Raw genomic sequence first — 18,275 nt, forward strand, 5'->3', positions numbered from 1 at the left:
GTGTGTGTGTGTGTGTGTGTGTGTGTGTGTGTGTGTGTGTGTGTGTGATCAGTGAAAGGGAGGTATGTCTCAGGCCAAACAGACCACGGTGCTTTTCTAATAACATTTAAATTGTTCCTGTATTGTTTGAGTTCTTTTAATCAATTAATTGCCTCTCGTCTGGAGTAATTGCAGACAGCTGAAACGTTCTCGTCTCTTTCCTACAAGGAAGTATTTAGTTGGAGGAATTTCACGTCTTTGAGCAGCCACTGCCTGAACCTGCGGTTGACATGGACATGAAATCAGAGAGGTATTTTTAGATTGCTGACCCATTACTCCCCAAGATCTGTTTGATCAGAGAAACTGGCAGGATCATTGAATGACTTTAACACACACAATGCATAGTTCAGCGCTTACCATTTGTTCCGCTCTTTCACGTTCTGCACACCTGCCAAACTCTCATTGCACGCCAGACCTCACGCCATTCCTTTTTTGTTTTGGTATTTTCCTTTATTTCAACAACAACAGCAAGTGTTCCCAGAGTCTGCTTCCAACTTCTCTATCGTGTTACATTTCTGAGAAATGGACTTGAAGATATAGCCCCCGTCCTCGACAGTCACAGCTAAGGTCATAACATTTCCAAGATGCCTCATAAAGAATCATTTGATTTGTGTTGGTCTCCCGAAGCCTTTGAATGAGGCCAAAGTGTAATAAAGGAGAGGTAGCAGGGACGGCAGTGGCAGCAGTAGCTCTGTCTTCCGATGCTCCTGTGTCTGCTGTGTTGTTTCAGGCCGAGGTACAGCCAGAAATGCCCGCCGTTGTTCCTATTGGACAAACAGTCATCATGTTTGCGTCTGTCTGATCGGCAGCTTGCCAGTGTCGGTGCCACGATGCGCTGGTGTCGTCAGAGAGAGCTAAACTTTTGTCGGATCATTCAACCTCCCTGCTCACCGCTGCTCTCAGGCACCTCGGGGGGGGGGGGGCGGGCCCCGCACGTGATTAAACCGTCTGAATCGAACCAGGGAAAGGGAGCCAGGGTGAGAGAGTCTGCTCCATCATTGGGGATAATAAGTCACAGCTGCTCCTTGCACTGCACCTGCTTCCTGTGCTAAAAGTTGAACAGACTTGGGCCTGCACAGCTCTGTAGCCGTCTCCCTTCAGCTCGTCTCTCTCTTGCCTCCACTCCGTCTATACACACAGAATGAATGCTCTCAATGCTTTCAATCACTGTACATTATCAGTTCAACCCGTGGTATCCCGAGTGCTTTAGTCATGTTCTGATTGTCATCCCCAATAAAGCCCGAGCGGGCCTCCCCTAGAGTCAGGGAGGAGCGACTGTCATGTGGTTTGATGAATGCCTCTGGCCGGGGTCCAGACTAGGAAAAAGAAAACGGTTCAAACGTCCCAAGGCTGGCATCCAGCCTGTGATCTAAGAGAAACGTCATCCGTCCTTGTTTGGATGTTATTGTTTCTGGTTTTAAGCATTATTTTCGGGGGCCTCATCCAAAGACACACATAACTTTTGTTTATTTTTCAGATCATGTATCTATTACAGCAGTGGATTGTGGGTACACAAGCGCACACACACACACACACACACACACACACACACACACACACACACACAATGAGACATACTGTATGGGTTCCAGTTTTAGTGTTGAATTTCATCTGAGATCCGTATTTTTTCCAAAACCGGTACTTATTCTGTCAAACAAAGCTTAGCGTTCCCTTGTCGTCTCTCAATATTTGGAGGTGCCTCGTATACTGAACAGCCTTTTATTTTGTGCTGATTTGTTTTAATTGTTTTTAAATATCTACTTTTTTTTAATGTGACAAAGCCTTAACAGTAACACAAATGTAACCATTGGAAAGGCTTCAGTTCTCAGAGTTTACTATCTTTGATTATTTGTGACACCTTGTTGAAGCATTTCATTTCTTTTTTCACAGATTGAATCAAAACTGTTTCGATTTTATGGTTTTTTTGTTCTGCTGTGATCAACTCAAGGGCAAAATGTCTTTGCCTGCTAAATAATGCATTTATTTCATCTTTCTGAAGAATATTGAATGTATCTGCCTCTCTGTCTTTTGTCCCAGCTGACTGAGACCCAGTCAGAGAGCAGCTACTACAGTCCTCAGAAGGTCAAGTCCAGAGAGGTGCTATGCCTGGAGCAAGAGGGGATCACTATTGAGGTACAGTAACATGCTATTACAAGATTGTAATAGCAGCTGATTTATTAACTATGCAATTTGTTATTGATAAATTGTCAAAATTCCAAAATATACAAAGAGAAGCTGCAATGACAGCTTGCTTTTAACATTTGTTCAACCAACTAATCAAAGTCCAGTAGAGTATGTCAAAAATAGATTTACGTGTATTGTTACATTTATTGATATGGAGGCAAATGTGAAAATGTATCCCGATATAGATTTTCAATCACATTGTTCATGTCTGGATTATAACCAATATTATGAGGAGGAATATTATTATTCCAAATAACATCAGGCCCAACCATTCATTGTTTTCAACTAAAGCAGATTTTTCTGGTGATAATTTGCCCTCTATCAATTGTCACGTCATGGCCAAACTTGGACAGACAAATGCAGATCCCCTGTCCTTCCCTTTTGACCCTCCATTATTATTATTAGTGTCTCCTTGGTTCCTCTTATTAACACCCTTCCTAAGTAGTTTTATAAAGCCTCTCCAGGTTACTAATCCGTGGCCTGTTGTGAACACAGAGGAATCCGTGTCTGAGTCGGGTCCAACTCTGATCATTTCCGCGTTTCCCCCTCGGCGTAGAAAATATTTTAAAAACCCTTTTTCTCTGATTACCTGGTTGGAGCAGGAAAGGAGTTTTCTGCTCCTAAGCTCTCTACCAGATGTGAGAAATTCGGAGAGATTTCCAATTCCAATTTCTATAATTTATGCTTTTGCTGGAAGAGTGAGAGAGCAGTCTGAACTGGGACCAAAAGTGAGAGCGTTGAAAGGCAAAGGGGTGGCTAGTAAAACAGGGAAAACTGGGCCTTGTAATTATTGTGTGGTGAAACGTAAAGTTTTATTGGATTGCTCTCTGTTTAGTTGTCTGCTGGGTGAAGCAGAGGCACGGTGAGGGAGGGACGAGCAAACCTTTACTGGTTACAGGTGCTGCTGGACTCCTACCACACTCACACTCCACCCTCAAGAGAAAATGGAAGCTGTCTGACCCCTGCTCTTTTTTTTTTTTATCATAATGAAATGAGCACACAACCTCAGCAGCACGCAAACCAACTTAGCCTCAAGCCGGTCAGGGTGGAGAACCTCGTTTGTGATGTATTTACAATAAATTGCGTCCCGAACTGCCATTATTTTCAAATGTTATGTTTTACTGCGATGTAAAAGGTTAAATTAATTTCTGTGAATTATTGCACAGTTCTGGTTTTACTGGGCTTCTGTTGACTGATTTAAGACATTTTACATCCTGGGGAAGGATTCTGAAGCCAACACTGTCGCCTTCTGTTTAGTTTGAACTTAGTAATAATAATAATAATAATAATAACTGTACAGGTCGTTGTATTCCTTATTTTCCTTACTGGAGGAAAAGCGCTCCAGAGTTTGTTCTTTATGTCCAGGTGGATAAATCCGGAGTATAAAAGCTGCTTCAAGTTTCTTCCTCCGCTTTTTCTTCCAGGTGCTGATGATGGGGGAGCCCTTCTTCGATTGTCAGATTGGCTTTGTGGGTTGCCGGGCACTCTGCCTGAAAGGCATCATGGGAGTACGGGATTTTGACGAAAACATGAACCGACGCGAAGAGGTAACGACAGCATGAAAAACCTCGAGGAAAAATGAAAACAAAAAGCGGAAAACTTGAGTGAGAGGGATAAGGAAAGATTATTTAAAAGCCCAGAACAGAGATGAGTTTCACCCAAACGACCTCCCCGCAGCCTCTATTGCTCCCCAGAGCTTTCAGAAGGAGGTAGAGATGTGGTCTGGTTTGTTTATGGAAGAGACCCAGCCGCCTCTCTGTAATTCACCGTAATGCTCTGTGTTTGCCAGATACACCACTGTGTCAGCTGCAATCCGCTCATGTGCAGTGCAATGCTTCTGGGCTCAATAGAAATCAATGTATTTCATCAACTATATGTTAACTAATGCTTGTTTTTCTTAAGTATTTTTCAATTTGTGGGTCACCTACAGCTTGGTCGATTACATTTAATAAGGGACAGCAAAGTATTCATATGAAATAGTTTGAAATACTTCTGGATAAGATGTTCTTTTCTGTAGTTTGGGCTAAGCTTTTATTCCTCTCCTTGTCTCGTCTCTCTGTCCGCAGGATGCAGTGTTCTTCAGCTGTGGGGACAGCCTGAGCAGCAAAGGAATGACCTACCTTACCAACTCTCTCTTTGACTACCGCAGTCCAGAGAACAACGGAGTCCGGGCGGAGTTCATCCTGGATACCGCTAATCACAAGGTCAGAAAGAGCATTTCTATTCTGGAGCGGGGTGGCACCAGCTGGTCTTTACTAAGCCTGGTCATTACTGTTCAGTCGGTCTTTGTTAAGACCGATCTGTAGAATGGACTTTTTCTGGGTTTCACCAACCTAACGTAAGTCTAGACTTAACTACGCCCGGTGCTGGCAGTGTGCGTTGCTAGGATACATTAAACAATCTGCCAATGTCTTTGTAATGTGTAGCTAAAAATGTAGCATTTCACAATCAAGCAGACTAACCACTAAGCCTTCAAAGGACACCCAAGGAACCGAGAGCTGAGACTAAGGCATATGGCAAAAACGAAGCAGTCGGTTAACCAGGCCAAAAACCAACTCAACACGCAGCTCACAGCTGTTCAACCAACAGCAATACACAAAAGTGCATTAAACGCGATTGACTCACTGATGCTGTTTACTGGAACAGCACCTGCCATTGACACAGTCCTCACTAAACATCTCAAGCTGTTTACAGAACAAAACGTTCCCGAGAATGATGCAAAAAGCTCTTTATTAAGACATCTGTTTCTTTATTTTCAGAAACACAGCGGCTCAAACACATGTTTCCTAACACATTTTAGTGTGGCTGTGGCTCACACAGTTATTGACAACTGGGTCAATAAACACTAATCTGAGATCATTACATCAGTCTCTCTTCAAGCGTCCACAGGAAACGCTGGAATTATAGCTATTATCATATTTAGTGGTAATATAGTATTTATCTTTTTTTTTTGTTTAACTCTCAGTAATTCCTCCTTGCAATAAATCATTGTGATTGAAATGACTGCCACTTAGAGTATCTCTTGTCAGCCACCCTGCTGCTAGCTGCAGTGGAGGAATGTGCCCCGCTATCTCAGCAGTAGTGTTAAAGCCATTATTCCTGATAACCACCAGCTCCCTTCATCCGCCATCCCAGCTGTAGTGTTGACTCTGCTGCAGAAATGTTCATGACCCTCAAATGAAGCAATTGTTTGGACAGCCATCCATCCATCTGCCCACACTTGAATGTCTTAAAGAGTCAAAGGGTTTTCGTGTTAATTCATTAGCGGTTTTGAAACCAGCCAATGGCTTTGATCCAAAAGCATGCCAGAGCCATTAGAGGTCCCCTAATAAATATTACTCATTAACCCGCCTGACTGATAAGGCTCTATTGAAACCTCTGTTTGGAGAGCTAGTGAGTGAGTCTGGGGTGGGGGTGTTAAAATGTGTAGGCGAGAGGGGCCCCTCTCATTCTCTCTGTTTACCAGTGGTTTGATGTGCAGTAGAAGTATAACTTTATAATATTGTCTATAGGACAGGCTCAACGGCTCTTAACCTGCAGTTATGGTAAAATAATACACTTAGGTAGAAGAAACGTTCTTTTATCTATATTTTGGGATTATTTGTTAATAATGGTCCTAAATAAAGCCGTAGTCCAAAGACACGCAGGCCTATGTTAATGGAACCTCTAAATGACGTGCAGGTCTGAATGTGAGTGTTTTAGCCCTGTAATAAACTGGTGACCCTCATGCTGTATGTAATGGTGGTTAAACACTATCTTTAGTGTTGGGTAACCGACGGTCACAAAGTGCTTTAATAATCATCAGTTATTACATTTTCTTTTCCCAAAATGTATTGCTTTCAGATACAGTCTGCATTACATTGATGCTTTTAAAAGCTGAACCTTTGCTATCTTGAATATTTCACAATGTTTCACAATGTCATGTTGAAACTATCATCTTTTACTGGATAAGGTACGTCTTTCCAGTGGCATTCAGCCAAAGCACCAATCGAATGAAACTTTCATTTCCATTTATAAATGGCTTATTGCTCAACACAGACCAGACGTGATATGTAATACATTTACAACTATAAATGAAGAATAATGAAATATAGTTGAGTCTACTCGCTATCACAAGTTCTGCTCTGAGAAGATGATTGAAGAAGTTGGTCAGTTGTATTTTCACCATGATCAAGTATCTCCTTATGTTACAAGCCTTTGTCAAGAGTTCCAGATATTCATGTTATTGTTAGCAAGTTACAAAAAAGAAATGCAATCAACCCCTCAATTACTCTTTTTTTTTATCTGTGATTTGACCCCCGTGGCCGTATCCACCATGACCCCAGTCACTGCCACTCTTAAATGCTATCAGCTTGTTTGCTCCTTTACTGCCATGTTTACCTAACTCCACTTTTGTTTGACAGGAGAGCTATACGGAGATAGCAGGCATGCAGCGCTTTGGTGCTTTCTACATGGATTATCTCTACACAATGGAGAACAGCAGCGCCAAAGGTGCTGTCTCATTCATTCCTCCTCACAGACCTGTTTGCTCACCTTGCCACCTCTTCTGTTTTTCTTTATGTCTGTCGTGTTCTCCTTTTCTCTGCCTTGCTCTCTCTCTCTCTTCCTATCCATATTGTATTTCTTTCTCACTTTTCTTCTCTTCTCTTTTCTTCTTTTTTCTTTTCTCTTCTCTTCTCTTTTCTTCTCTTCTTTTTTCTTTCCTCTCCTCTCCTCTCTGTCGAACAAGCCCCCTGGAGACCTGAAGAAAGAGCTTGTCTTGTTTGAGTCCCAGCCACCTGGTCCTTGACCCTTCCTGTCCTCGCTCTCACCCCAAACTTACCTGGAGGGCAACTGTCAGAAGTGTTTAGTCTGCACTGACACATATTTGAGTTTCTTTCTCCCCGCTGCTTGTTGAAACACTGTTCACCCCCCCGTCTCTTTACCTGTAAGCTCTTGAGAAAGTGAATAGGCTTCTCTTGGCTAATTAGGTGTCACTCTTCCTGGCAGAAGCTCAAAGATGGGCAGGATTCCTCATTCCTCAGCCGCGGCACTCAAGAATGTTTATTCAGGTCTGAAAGATCTGAAGTTCCCATTAGGAGATAAAGCGCTGCCCCTTCAATTTGAAATGCTATATTTGGCCCACAAACATCTCCGCGTGAGCATTTTATTTCAATGCTGCTCGGAAGCTGTATGTCACCTTTATGACGTTCACAAGTCCCCCCCCCACCTAAAAATACATAGATGAAAAGGAAAGCTAACTTTCTCAGCACTTTCAGATCTAATCGAGATCAAGTGCAACCCCTTACTGTGTCAAATGGTAAAAATGTATAATATGTATATATAAAGAAGGATAGGCTTGTGTGTAACTGGCAAATATCACGTTGCAAACCACCAGTTACAGCGATGACTACTTTTGATGACATAGTGCACAGCTGCCCTTTTAATTAACACCAAATAAATCTGGGTGAACCTGTTTAATGACCTGAACAGATCATTCGGTGTATTACAGTTTGAGTCTGGTGCCACCTGTGTTGTTTCACTTGCCGTCCTCTTTTCCTCTTTCATTTTTTCTGACTGGGCTATTGTTTCCTCCCGCATGACAGCTACAGATAATTATCTAAATGAAAAATAAACATTGATACTGTCATCCTGAGCTGTCAAAGTCATTTCTGACAGCAGGATAAGTGTCAGTCTCTTTTCCTGCGGGAAGGCTGTGGTTACTCTTGTCAATTGGAATGCTTCTCTTCTGTCAGTGTTTCTCTTCTTCTCGGACGCGGACCAGATCCAGTGTCAACCAAACAAATTACTTTCCATCGCCATGGGACTAACATAAACTCTGAGTCAACCGAAATACTAACCGACCCGGGTCACACTCGCCATTGACTTCACATTAGAGCCACGCTGCAGATTAAAAACTTTTTTTTTTAATCTTGGGGAAATGGAGACACTTTAAATTGTCTAAATCCCAGCTAATTTCGGCCTCCTCGTCATTCCACTGACCGTTCTAACTGCAGCCATGTGGTTGATATTAGGCCTAATCCATTGCAGTTAATTCCCACTGAAGAAGGGAAAGGGAAGTGGCATTGCCCTTTATAAACCCCCAGAATTCAGTGTGCGTTTCACCCCATCCCCCAACCCTTTCAGCTAAAATAAAAAAAAAAAAGTGGAACTCATAGTGTTGGCTCTCTGAGCTGTAAGAATGTCCGTTGCGGAATGTAATGGGAATAAAGAAAGTTGTGACCCTTTGTCCGCTCCCTCCCTGGCTGCCATTCATCCACCCCCTTCTTTTATTTTTAATTTCTGCCTTTTTTTATTGCCGGGGAGCTGAGTCTTTTAAGTGGACCTCTGGAACAGGGGCCTGTGATGAATGAAGGGACAGCTGTGTGAGGGAAGTGGACATTTGGAAAATTCATCATTCCAGTGGGTCACGGCTATGTGAACTGCTCGCTGCTGCTGCTGCATTACACCGCTGCCATCTCTGTTGTGTTTTACCCCAACAGATGACGAGGTTCTACACTTAAGTTGTACAGTACATGATTAACAGAAAGAAATGGGATACGGGGAAAGATGTTGCTGCCTTAACTATTAGTCAACAGTACACAACCCTGTATGTTAAATACAGTAGAAGACATGTCTGCTGACTTTGAGAAAAGTGGCTGACTGAGTGACAGAAGAATCCTCAAGTTTGTAATGGCACACACTGTATATATTTAATCACGTTTGTTTTCATTTGCAGGCTCTCAGGAATTCTCGGCGGTGAGTACGGAGGACGTAGTGCCCGCTGTCCAAGAGACATCCATCAAGACGCTGGTGGTGGGACCTCTGGACGTCAGGCTGAACAGCAGCGCTATCCACCGCATCCTCAAGATGGTCACCTGTGGTATGGACCACGAGTACGAGCCCTACTGCAAACTACAGCCAGGTCAGTTTGCTCAGCAGCAAACAACTAATAGTTCACTTTACTCCCTACGCGCAACTAACTCTTTCAACACTGTCTCTTATCTTCCCTTCTGCTCCGTTCTACTCTGCCAACGAGCAGAAACACCCAACAGTTTGCACTTGACAGTATCCTCATCACATTGTTATTTCCTTGCACAACGCATCTTTCAACACACAGCTGTACATGAAAATAGTGACCTTTTGGACCACATGAGGGAGGCTAAGCCAAACACCTTTTGTGTTAGTGGACGTCCCAGCACGGCTATTGATGAGCTCATCCCTGGGATGTTGTGAAAGAACACGGAATGTGTGTCTGCGTGTAATATCTGTAGCAATAACTCATTTTTTGCGAAACAATAACATCCGTAGGTTTCGGCTGTTTCAGCATCTGCGATAGATAATAGATGATGGTGTAATTACTACAGAGCTTTTGACTAAAGCTGGGTAGGTCAGTGCGTTCCTTCCTGTTTCTATATGTGTCCGTGCTCTCTGTGGCGTTCTCTGGAGAAGGGTCAGTATAGTTACCACCTCCTGTGGGGGGGATTGAGAAATTGAAAGAAGATAAAAAAGGAAGTATTTTTTACCAAGGTAGCGAATACAGATGGAGTGATAAAATAACATGCCTTATGTGGTTTCCTAAATCAAGCTCTCCTCTCCTCCCCTCTCAGCCTTGGCTTCATCAGGGCACTGTGTGTGTGTGCTTACCAGGAGAGAAGTAGAGGTCAGGAGGTCAAAGACATGACTATCTTTCTACTCATCCTGTCCTCTTCTTTGCTCCTCCTCATACGCTCTTTGCCAAGAGCTCATGAAGAATCACTTTCCTCCCCAAAACTAGCTGTAAATAGACCAAATTGGCTGTTGTTTGTGTATTTTGTATTTTATAAGATCTTGCACTAGTGGGAGGCTCTATCAATTTACTCTTTTTATATATATATATATATATATATATATATATATATATATCCCAAGAACAATAGGAGTAAAGTAACAAGACGCTGGATCTCGAGGCGTGACAGTTCTAGTTTTTTTTACTGTGCTTCATATAGAGTGTTTTAGTGTGTGTAATCATGCCTCTGTGTACCACGTGAGCTGCATGGTTTTTGTAATTTGGATGTTGATTGTGAATATTGACTTGAGCCCTGGCATATGATTAGATTGGACATGGCAGCGCCAGATGTACCTGATGCGTGGCTGTGGCGTTAGGCCAAAGAGCAAAACCAGCTTGGGGATCAGGTTCTGAGCCCACCTTGGAGCTGGGAATGTAGCCCAACAGAACCTTTACAGAAAAGAAACAAGCCCGTGTCCTGGGACCGGAGCCAAGGCCGTTCAGTAACAAAGCCCTCAGGTTTTGGTCCACCTCAGGCCCTGGACCCAGTTCAGCGGTTCAGTGCCCTGGTCCCTCCTTCCTTTGGTGAGCGCTGACCTCGCTCGCCTCTACTCAATGTTGACTTGGTGGTTCACTATATTTTCTGCCTTTCTGGATGTTTCTGGTCATTGATTGAATGAGTGGTTTTATGAGATAGTTCAAAAACAAAGCTACTAGAAAGCAAGCACTGTAATGAATATCGCTCAGAGATGCCAGGACGTTTTTAGTGCATGTTGATTCTATTTAGTGCATGAGATGGTGTTTTTTTTTTTATTGTTTTAATGCTGCAGGCGTAGAAGAGAGGCGCCCACTCAAAGAAATGTGGTGTGCTTTACAGCTAACCTCTTTCTCTCTTAAAAAAATACCTCAAGTCCTCAAATCCTTAATGCACCACAGGTCGCATACTAGTGGTTAGATTGACTCGTGTAAAACATAGAATGTTTAATCTTACACTGCATCCTCGCCCATCACTGTGCCTCTGCGATGCGTTCCAAAGCTAATGTTTCTTTCTGTTGTGTCATCGTCTCTGTAGAAGTGGTTGAAGAGAGCCTCGGTGCAGCTACTCCAGAGGAGATCTCAAGCTTAGAGGAGTTCATCCCGACCAGGCTCACGTGTCTCACTCTGCTCCAAGTCTCAGTGACCGTCTCCATGGCGGAGTTCAACCTCCTTCACACACTAATGCCGGTCATCATGGGATGCAAGGTGGTGCACACAGACCTACATTCTTCTAAACAAACTCCCATTTCCTGATTAAACGGAAGTACCATAGTAAAAAAAAGTCAATCATCAAATCCAGCACATTAAACCCATCATTATAAAAGTCACACAGTCACAACTTTAGATTCAGTTCAATTTTAAGAACTCGTCAGAGAGTCCAGCTGCGATATGTATTCTCCCTTTTAACCCCTTTCCCTTTCATATCCTCCATCCCCCAGACCGCACCGGGGCCGGTCAACATCCCAGCGTTTCAGCCGGTGCGCCCTCTACCTGCCGTGCAGTTCCAGGTGGAAAGGGTGAACATTGAGCACTCGGTGCCCATGTACGCTCCAGAGCTGGTCAGCACCGTCAGCGGTCTCAGCCAGCCCTCTGACAACCTGCTCCATCACTGCTATGCACACCTCTACCTCAAGGTGAGCACAACGTTATTATATATCACAGCTGTCCTTACTGTACATAAAAGACAAAAATGGGGCATATGGCAAACGACACAATGATGTTTTCCAAAAAGGTCATTCAGATCTCGATTCTATTTTAACCCTGCACATCTTACGTTGGTTTTACATTTGCTGATTTGGTTCTCTTATTAAAGTTCCGTGCTGTTTAAACTGTTAAGAAACTCAGGATGCTTTCATCCATTATCTTCTATTATATATTTGATAATGTACAGTGCAAAAAGTTATGGAAGAGTGGATGTAAAACCATGCCCTCATACAGCATTTATTCCAATGCCCTTTTTCCTGTCACATTTTTGTTTCTGTTATGTTTTATTTCTTTCATTTGATTGTACATGTTTTTCTTTATTAATCATCTTTCGATTGGAGACAAAACACACAAGGTAATTGACACATCAGCCTAAAGTCTGCATGGCCACAGTCTTAACTCCACCCTGAAATAACTCTAATGACCTGCATGACCCCTTTTTACCTGGTCATAAAAGTCTCAGCACTGGGCTTTCTGATGAGCACCAGTCCAGCTCTGGTCTACTTCATGCTTGTATTGTGCGGCGTCGACATTCCCCTCTTACTGCGTTGCTTTTATGGTTTCCAGTTTCAAGCTCAAAAGATCAAATTCATTTTAATTACAGTTAAAGTTAGCAACATCATCAAATAGGGCCTTTTGGTTTGTTAGAGGAGTTTAAAATCACTCTTTAATATTTTCTTTCACCCATACTTTCATCAGATCGTCTCATACGGTGAGGCCAATTTTAGTAATTACAGTTTGTTGTATAATTCGATTGTGGCAGTTCCCTAAGGACAGTCATCCGAACAATCCGCTGTGAGTCATTGAATTCATCAAATCATTGATCCTCCTCTAAATGTGTCTCAGCACTTTGTATACATAGCTATAAAGCATGAATTATTTACATACACACTATTTGCTTAGTATTTCATCTAAATACAGGTGAAGGTAAAGACATATCTGCTGACTTTAGTCATCAATAAAACAATGTTTTAACCTTTCTATTCATAGTTGACTTGAAGGCCAGGATGTTCCGTGCAGTACATATAGAACTATGGTGGCTTTAGCAAATACAGCTAATCCCCCTTTTAGGAAGCCTGGATAACAGATCTGGGCTGATCCGGGGTGGCCCAGTCTGGCCTGGTCTGTTTTTTTTTTTTTTTTTTTTTAAGACAGGATGTTTGCCGGACATCATGCTGGTAGTCCTTATCACAGGGTCACCAAGGGGTTAACAGTCACCTGGTCAGTGGCCAAGGATCTCTTCTGACCAATCAGCCAATCGGCATCTGTATCTGCCAAGATTCTAATTGCGCCTCTGGATTTTGGCAGGAGGATCATGACGGGGTGGAGGTCAATCTGGCCGCAATTCACCCGCTGCAGGAAGTGATTTGAAACGGGTATAAACTAAGGCTTATCTTAATCTGTCTTTTATTGACACTGGCTGACAAAGCTAAGGTGTTTGTGCTGAGTGTAGCGGTTAGCCATTGTCTCACTTTTCCTTGGTTATAGACAAGAACTCAACATCAGCCTTGCTCAACAAGGAGGAAACGGAAGGAAACAGACCGATCATTATTGAAACTTTGGGTTATTTGAAGAACTAGTTGTGTAAGCTGTAGTGAATCGGTCCGTGGCTATACGGCCTCAAGCTTGCATTTCAAAGTGAGATCTTTATTATGTTTACATCTCTATCTGGCAATCGTACAGTTCAATTTTGTTATGCTACTCTGTTGTGTAATATTCCAGCCATAGGCCAGTTGTCCATTTATAAATTAATTATCATTTTAGTTTGGTCCAAGGTTGTGTCCGCCTGCTCTCGTCTGTCTGCTCAGCTAAGGGGTTTGGTAGACCTTCTCTTGGAATTGAGTGAATCCTGCCCTGAGCATATACAGCAGCTGCATGTGGGACAGCTGGGCCCAGCCATCATCCACTGCCTCAAATATTAAACTGGACTTCATCCACCATGCTCACTATTAACAGTATGTAAACATTGAGGTTGCAGTACATTCTGTGTCTGGCAATGTGGCTACCGGGAGCTGAGATAATGAGAATACGATCATGAGCCACGTTGTCACTAAACGACAACACGCTCTTCCTGGAAAAATACTTGAATGTTAACTTGGCACGATCTGGACCTGATAAATCTGATCCGTATGAAGGGGTGTTGTGACTGTGCTGTCAATTGAGGGCAAGCAAGAGTGTTGCTTCATTTCTTTGTGCTTTAACTTGTTGCAGTATGTGTGCACACTTACGTTAAAGTTATTCTGAAAACTTCAGTCCAGTGCGTTATTTGTTCGTAGACCTCTGTGCTCTTTAGCCGTGCACAGTGTGTTCAGGACTCAGCAGTGTGTATCCTCCCTGAATGACACTGCAGTGGATACGTCACTTCTGCCATGTCATCTTTGCCTTGAAAAGCTATTACAGGAAAAAAACAAATGCGTCTGCAGTGGTGTAATGTAAGTGTAGTTTACATACATTTTTTGGTGAGTTCAACCATAGACTGTATATAAACAGTGGACGTAGTCATGGTGTCATCACCCATTGGTTTGTGGACTGACTTTTTGAAGCTTCGAGTTCGGCGATTCCGCAGTCTGTCAATCACAGAAACCCCGCCCTAAAGCTTACTTTGCTTTATGGTCTATTTCATTGCTTTTCAACCTTTACTGAGCCGCGGTACATTTTTTTACATTAAAAAGATCCCGCGGCACACCAACAACCAAAAAAGTTACAAAATAACACACTGTAGCATAATACAGCATATATGCTGACAATTTAATGACAAGTCTCTCAATTTGTTGATCCTTACTCAGTGTGAAACCTGTGTAGGGGAACAAAATAGTCCGTGTTCTTGTTTTGAAGTGACGGGTGTTTCGTCTGGAGATGACGTTTCAGCCTACTTGGGACCATGGCACCGTTGGATACTTTTTCCCCACACACCAAGCATAATGGAGTCGGTGCAGTCGGATCCCCGGTGAAAGTAAATCCAAACGAAAGATAACTTTCGCTGTATAGCCTCGAGCCTCGAGCACCACTCATACGTGGCTTTCCATCTGGGTTAAAATGTTGTCCAGGGCCCAGTTCAGAGACTGTACTTTTCCTTTTCAAATAGTTCCCCATCTCTGTTCATCTTGTCGCCTCTCCCATGCGTCATTCAATTCTAACTAACAAGGTCAATATTGAGCTACCTACTGCCACCCACTGGCATGGAAGAGTATTTAATTACTTAGCCAGCCAACTAGAGATTGAGACCATAAACTCATGTTTACAATGTTTACTGAGGTAATAAATCGAGGAGAGTAATTTTCTCATGGACTTCCATACAATCTGACTTCTTTTTGCATTGGCTTCACTCGCTAGAACCGAAGGTTGCCGCCTGGGTTCAACATACGGATACTTTTAATGGTCCCTCCCAGACTGGAAGATGGACTTGCTGACAGCTGGTTGTTCAGTAAACAAGGATGATAAGATGATTCTGTCTTCTTTTTGTTATCTGTTTCATTATTTTCATGGAGGCAGCTATATGAGAAGACGATACGTCATGTTTGTAGCATTTGAGTCCAGCACTAATTTCCCAGTGGGGACAATATCGTGTCTTCTGACTCTGTAAGAGTGCAGATTTGGGATACGACAGGTCCGCTGAAGACAGAAATGCTCAAAACAGTTCAGTTGTGTTTGAGATGAGAGAACAGCCCTGCTCTCTCCCTCTTTTTCCTCACACTCTCTCTCTCTCTCGCTCTCGCTCTCTCTCTCTCTCTCTCCAGGTGTTTGGGTTCCAGGCAGGCTTGACGGTCCAGGACAGTGCAGGAGGTTTCCTGCCTCTCATCCCCATCATCCCTTCCTTTAGCACTGCACTCTACGGGAAGCTGATCCAGATGCCTGCATACTGGTGAGCACCTTAATATGGATGGAACTCTGAGTGAGCACAGAGGCAAGCAGAGTTCCCCATGTGAACATCAATTATATGATCTCTTCTCTCAGGAACTGCAGATGAATTTAAAGGTATATGGTGGGGAAAAAAACAACAGTATACGCTCCTATTTTTTCACTTTTACACTAATGTATATACAAGGGGTGGAAAAATCTTTCAAAAATGGAATTCATCACCTCAGATAATTTGATTTGGACTTGGCATTTTTTTGCAATAGTTTTGCTATCCCTAACATGGTTACCTCAAATTGTTTATAGGCTTTGACATTTAATTGTTGCCCCTTTTTAGAACGATTGGGATTGAAGTGATGCCCGCAGAAGTGAAGCCCAATCTTATATCGTATTCATTTAACACTTACTTTACGTTTACATCACAATGTGTGATATCTTCCTGGAAGAAATGGTCCCAGGGTGTTTGGTTCAAGTAAAGAATTCCCAACATGTTTGAGCTCCGGATGCATCCTGAGATGGCGTCCAAAGAAACATCACTGTACAGTATATATGTAGAGAAGCTTACTAGTCTGTACCTATTTAGTTATATCTAGGTGGGGTGTTGTACAATGTAACATATTGATTGAGGTAATCACTGGCAGCACTAGGTGATTACGGTCAACACATTCCTCAAAGTACACATTGTGTAAGGTGCTCATCACTGTGTGATGGCTAAAGAGACTTGGCCAAGTACAGTAAACAGAAGGGTGATTTACATTCTACAAGCACCTGTGGGAGGCATCAGTGCTCAAGGGATGACCTACTTTTGTATGCCAACCTGAAAGTAAGCATCACACTGGTTGCCTCGCCAAAAAGCCAATGGCATGTTTCATTTGGAAGTGGGATTATTGCAGAAAATACACTCTGTGGCAAACACAAGTTCATGATACTTACACGTTTTTGTTCAGCAAGATACTCTTCACAAATGAACACCACTTTTATGATTTTTGAAGCATAAATACAATCGCCAGCAGCATAAAGCTAACGTCAGGCAATAAACAAACTGCACCATGGTCACATGACTGCACTTCACCACCACCAAGATAAAGATGGACTAGTCGGCGTGATGGCGTTTTGTAGTGTCAGCCACTTGTTATCAACCGCCTTTTTGTAAAGCGCGTAAAAGCTTCAAAATTCACCAGAGCGATAGATTTACTAACCTATTAATATCGTAGAACAAAACGTTAAAATCTCTTCAGCTCGTATTAAACACGGACCTTATTTCAGGCCTCTAACAAAAAACCCATTCAAAAACTCATCGACTTCGAGATGAGGGAAGAGGAAGTGCAAAAATGCCGACTCATGACGGTGTTTTAGAACTCTTTCCTGCAGCACATTATGGGTAACAATCACCCATCAGTTTAACCCAGTAAAGACTCATACGTATGGGTGTGAACCTCCTCTGTGTATTGGTCCTTGATAGGCTTGTCTGTATACTGTGTGTGTATGTGTGGTGTTAGGCCCATGTATTGTACTTCATGAAGAGGACTGCAGCCTTTTGCGGGGAGTGCATCAAAGGGTATTTAAAGTGATGGATGAGCCGCTTCTTCAGCGGTTAGTGGGGAAAACAGAAAAACACAGTCATCGGGTAACAACTGCAACAATTTCTCACATGGTTTGAAACACAAGGAGAGGAAAATAATACAACGCTGTCTAAAGAGATGAAAAAACATATTGCCATATCCCTGTCCTTCTAGCAGACTGGGGATGACTCATCAGGGATGTCCCCCAAGAGAGGGTAGGAGTTGAAGGGAGGACAAGAAGGGAAAGGAGAGGAATAAGGCTCCATAGTCTTTAAGTGTTGAAGTTATCAAAGTCCAAAGAGAATGGGAGACAACAAGGAGAAAATGCAAAAGTAGACAAATATGCAGAGAGTGAGATAATGCAGAGGAGAGGAGAGAAGGAGATGAGTAGATAGGATGATGGGAAAAGTGTGAATGGACAGTCCTGGACAGGAAGAGGGATGAGACACGAGCTTGGGAAGATGGATAAAGGGGAGAAACATTTTAGAGAATGAATGATCTCAGCGTACGTTTACAGTATCGATCTTTGTGTGTCGTCTTTGACTTTGTGGGGCTTTACTTTTTTTTTTTTTTTAATTGAAAATGTCATAGTGAACTTACTCCTACTTATTACTCATATGTATGTAAATGCGTTAATGTATGTATTAAAAGGCCTTGTTGGGGTCATTTTAATACTTAATTAGGGCTCTGTAAAGAATGAATGAGTAGCTCATGTCCTGTCTTCCATTTAGAACAACTAAATACTCTCCGGACGTCACCTTGATTTTGTATATCTCTCTCCATCGTTCACCCCGTCACTGTGTGTTCAGTAATCATCATCTGGGAAATCCCTTGATGCAAGCGCACACACACGCACCAACACACACACACATCCTGTGCCCTCTCTCTCACACCTTGCAGTCAAAGTGCCTGTTAAAGCAGGAAACCTGTGCGAGAGCACTAGCTTGGGAATCCATTTCCCCCCCATTAGTTTAGATTTAAACATGTCAAAGACCTGCAGATGGTTTTGACTTCTTCCCCAGGCAAACATTGTATCTACTGTACAGTGTTTGTTGTTTGCTGGCCACACAGTGAACCGCAAGGCCCTCACTCGATGGTCTGTCTGTCTGTCTGTCTGTCTGTCTGTCTGTCTGTCTGTCTGTCTGTCT

The 18,275-nt window shown here is 42.8% G+C and overlaps 1 protein-coding gene across 2 annotated transcripts; it reads left to right on the top strand.

Moving 5' to 3' along the window:
* Positions 1 to 28: 28 nt before the first annotated feature.
* LOC116377018 (vacuolar protein sorting-associated protein 13B-like) lies at positions 29 to 17,542 on the top strand. Of its 2 annotated transcripts, XM_031838545.1 has the most exons (9): positions 29 to 289; positions 2,077 to 2,172; positions 3,648 to 3,770; positions 4,290 to 4,427; positions 6,627 to 6,714; positions 8,942 to 9,127; positions 11,043 to 11,212; positions 11,446 to 11,640; positions 15,448 to 17,542. In XM_031838545.1, exons 3-9 carry the CDS (start codon positions 3,654 to 3,656, stop codon positions 15,574 to 15,576), a joined length of 1,023 nt encoding a protein of 340 aa, XP_031694405.1. In that variant the 5' UTR covers positions 29 to 289; positions 2,077 to 2,172; positions 3,648 to 3,653; the 3' UTR covers positions 15,577 to 17,542. The 2 variants fall into 2 exon arrangements, with proteins under 2 accessions (XP_031694405.1, XP_031694404.1); XM_031838544.1 differs by lacking the exon at positions 29 to 289 and having other exon boundaries at positions 972 to 2,172.
* Positions 17,543 to 18,275: the final 733 nt, after the last annotated feature.

Source organism: Anarrhichthys ocellatus, unplaced genomic scaffold, assembly GCF_004355925.1.
Source record: "Anarrhichthys ocellatus isolate YVR2014 unplaced genomic scaffold, GSC_Weel_1.0 scaffold809, whole genome shotgun sequence".
NCBI lineage: Eukaryota > Metazoa > Chordata > Actinopteri > Perciformes > Anarhichadidae > Anarrhichthys > Anarrhichthys ocellatus.

What these genes read in the sequence shown, in the direction of transcription:
- LOC116377018 (XM_031838544.1), top strand. Translation starts at nt 2,047, where the DNA reads ATGTATCTGCCTCTCTGTCTTTTGTCCCAGCTGACTGAGACCCAGTCA. An exon ending in CTACTGCAAACTACAGCCAG is followed by an intron (nt 9,128 to 11,042) that starts GTCAGTTTGCTC and finishes TCGTCTCTGTAG; the next exon opens with AAGTGGTTGAAGAGAGCCTC. An exon ending in ATGCACACCTCTACCTCAAG is followed by an intron (nt 11,641 to 15,447) that starts GTGAGCACAACG and finishes CTCTCTCTCCAG; the next exon opens with GTGTTTGGGTTCCAGGCAGG.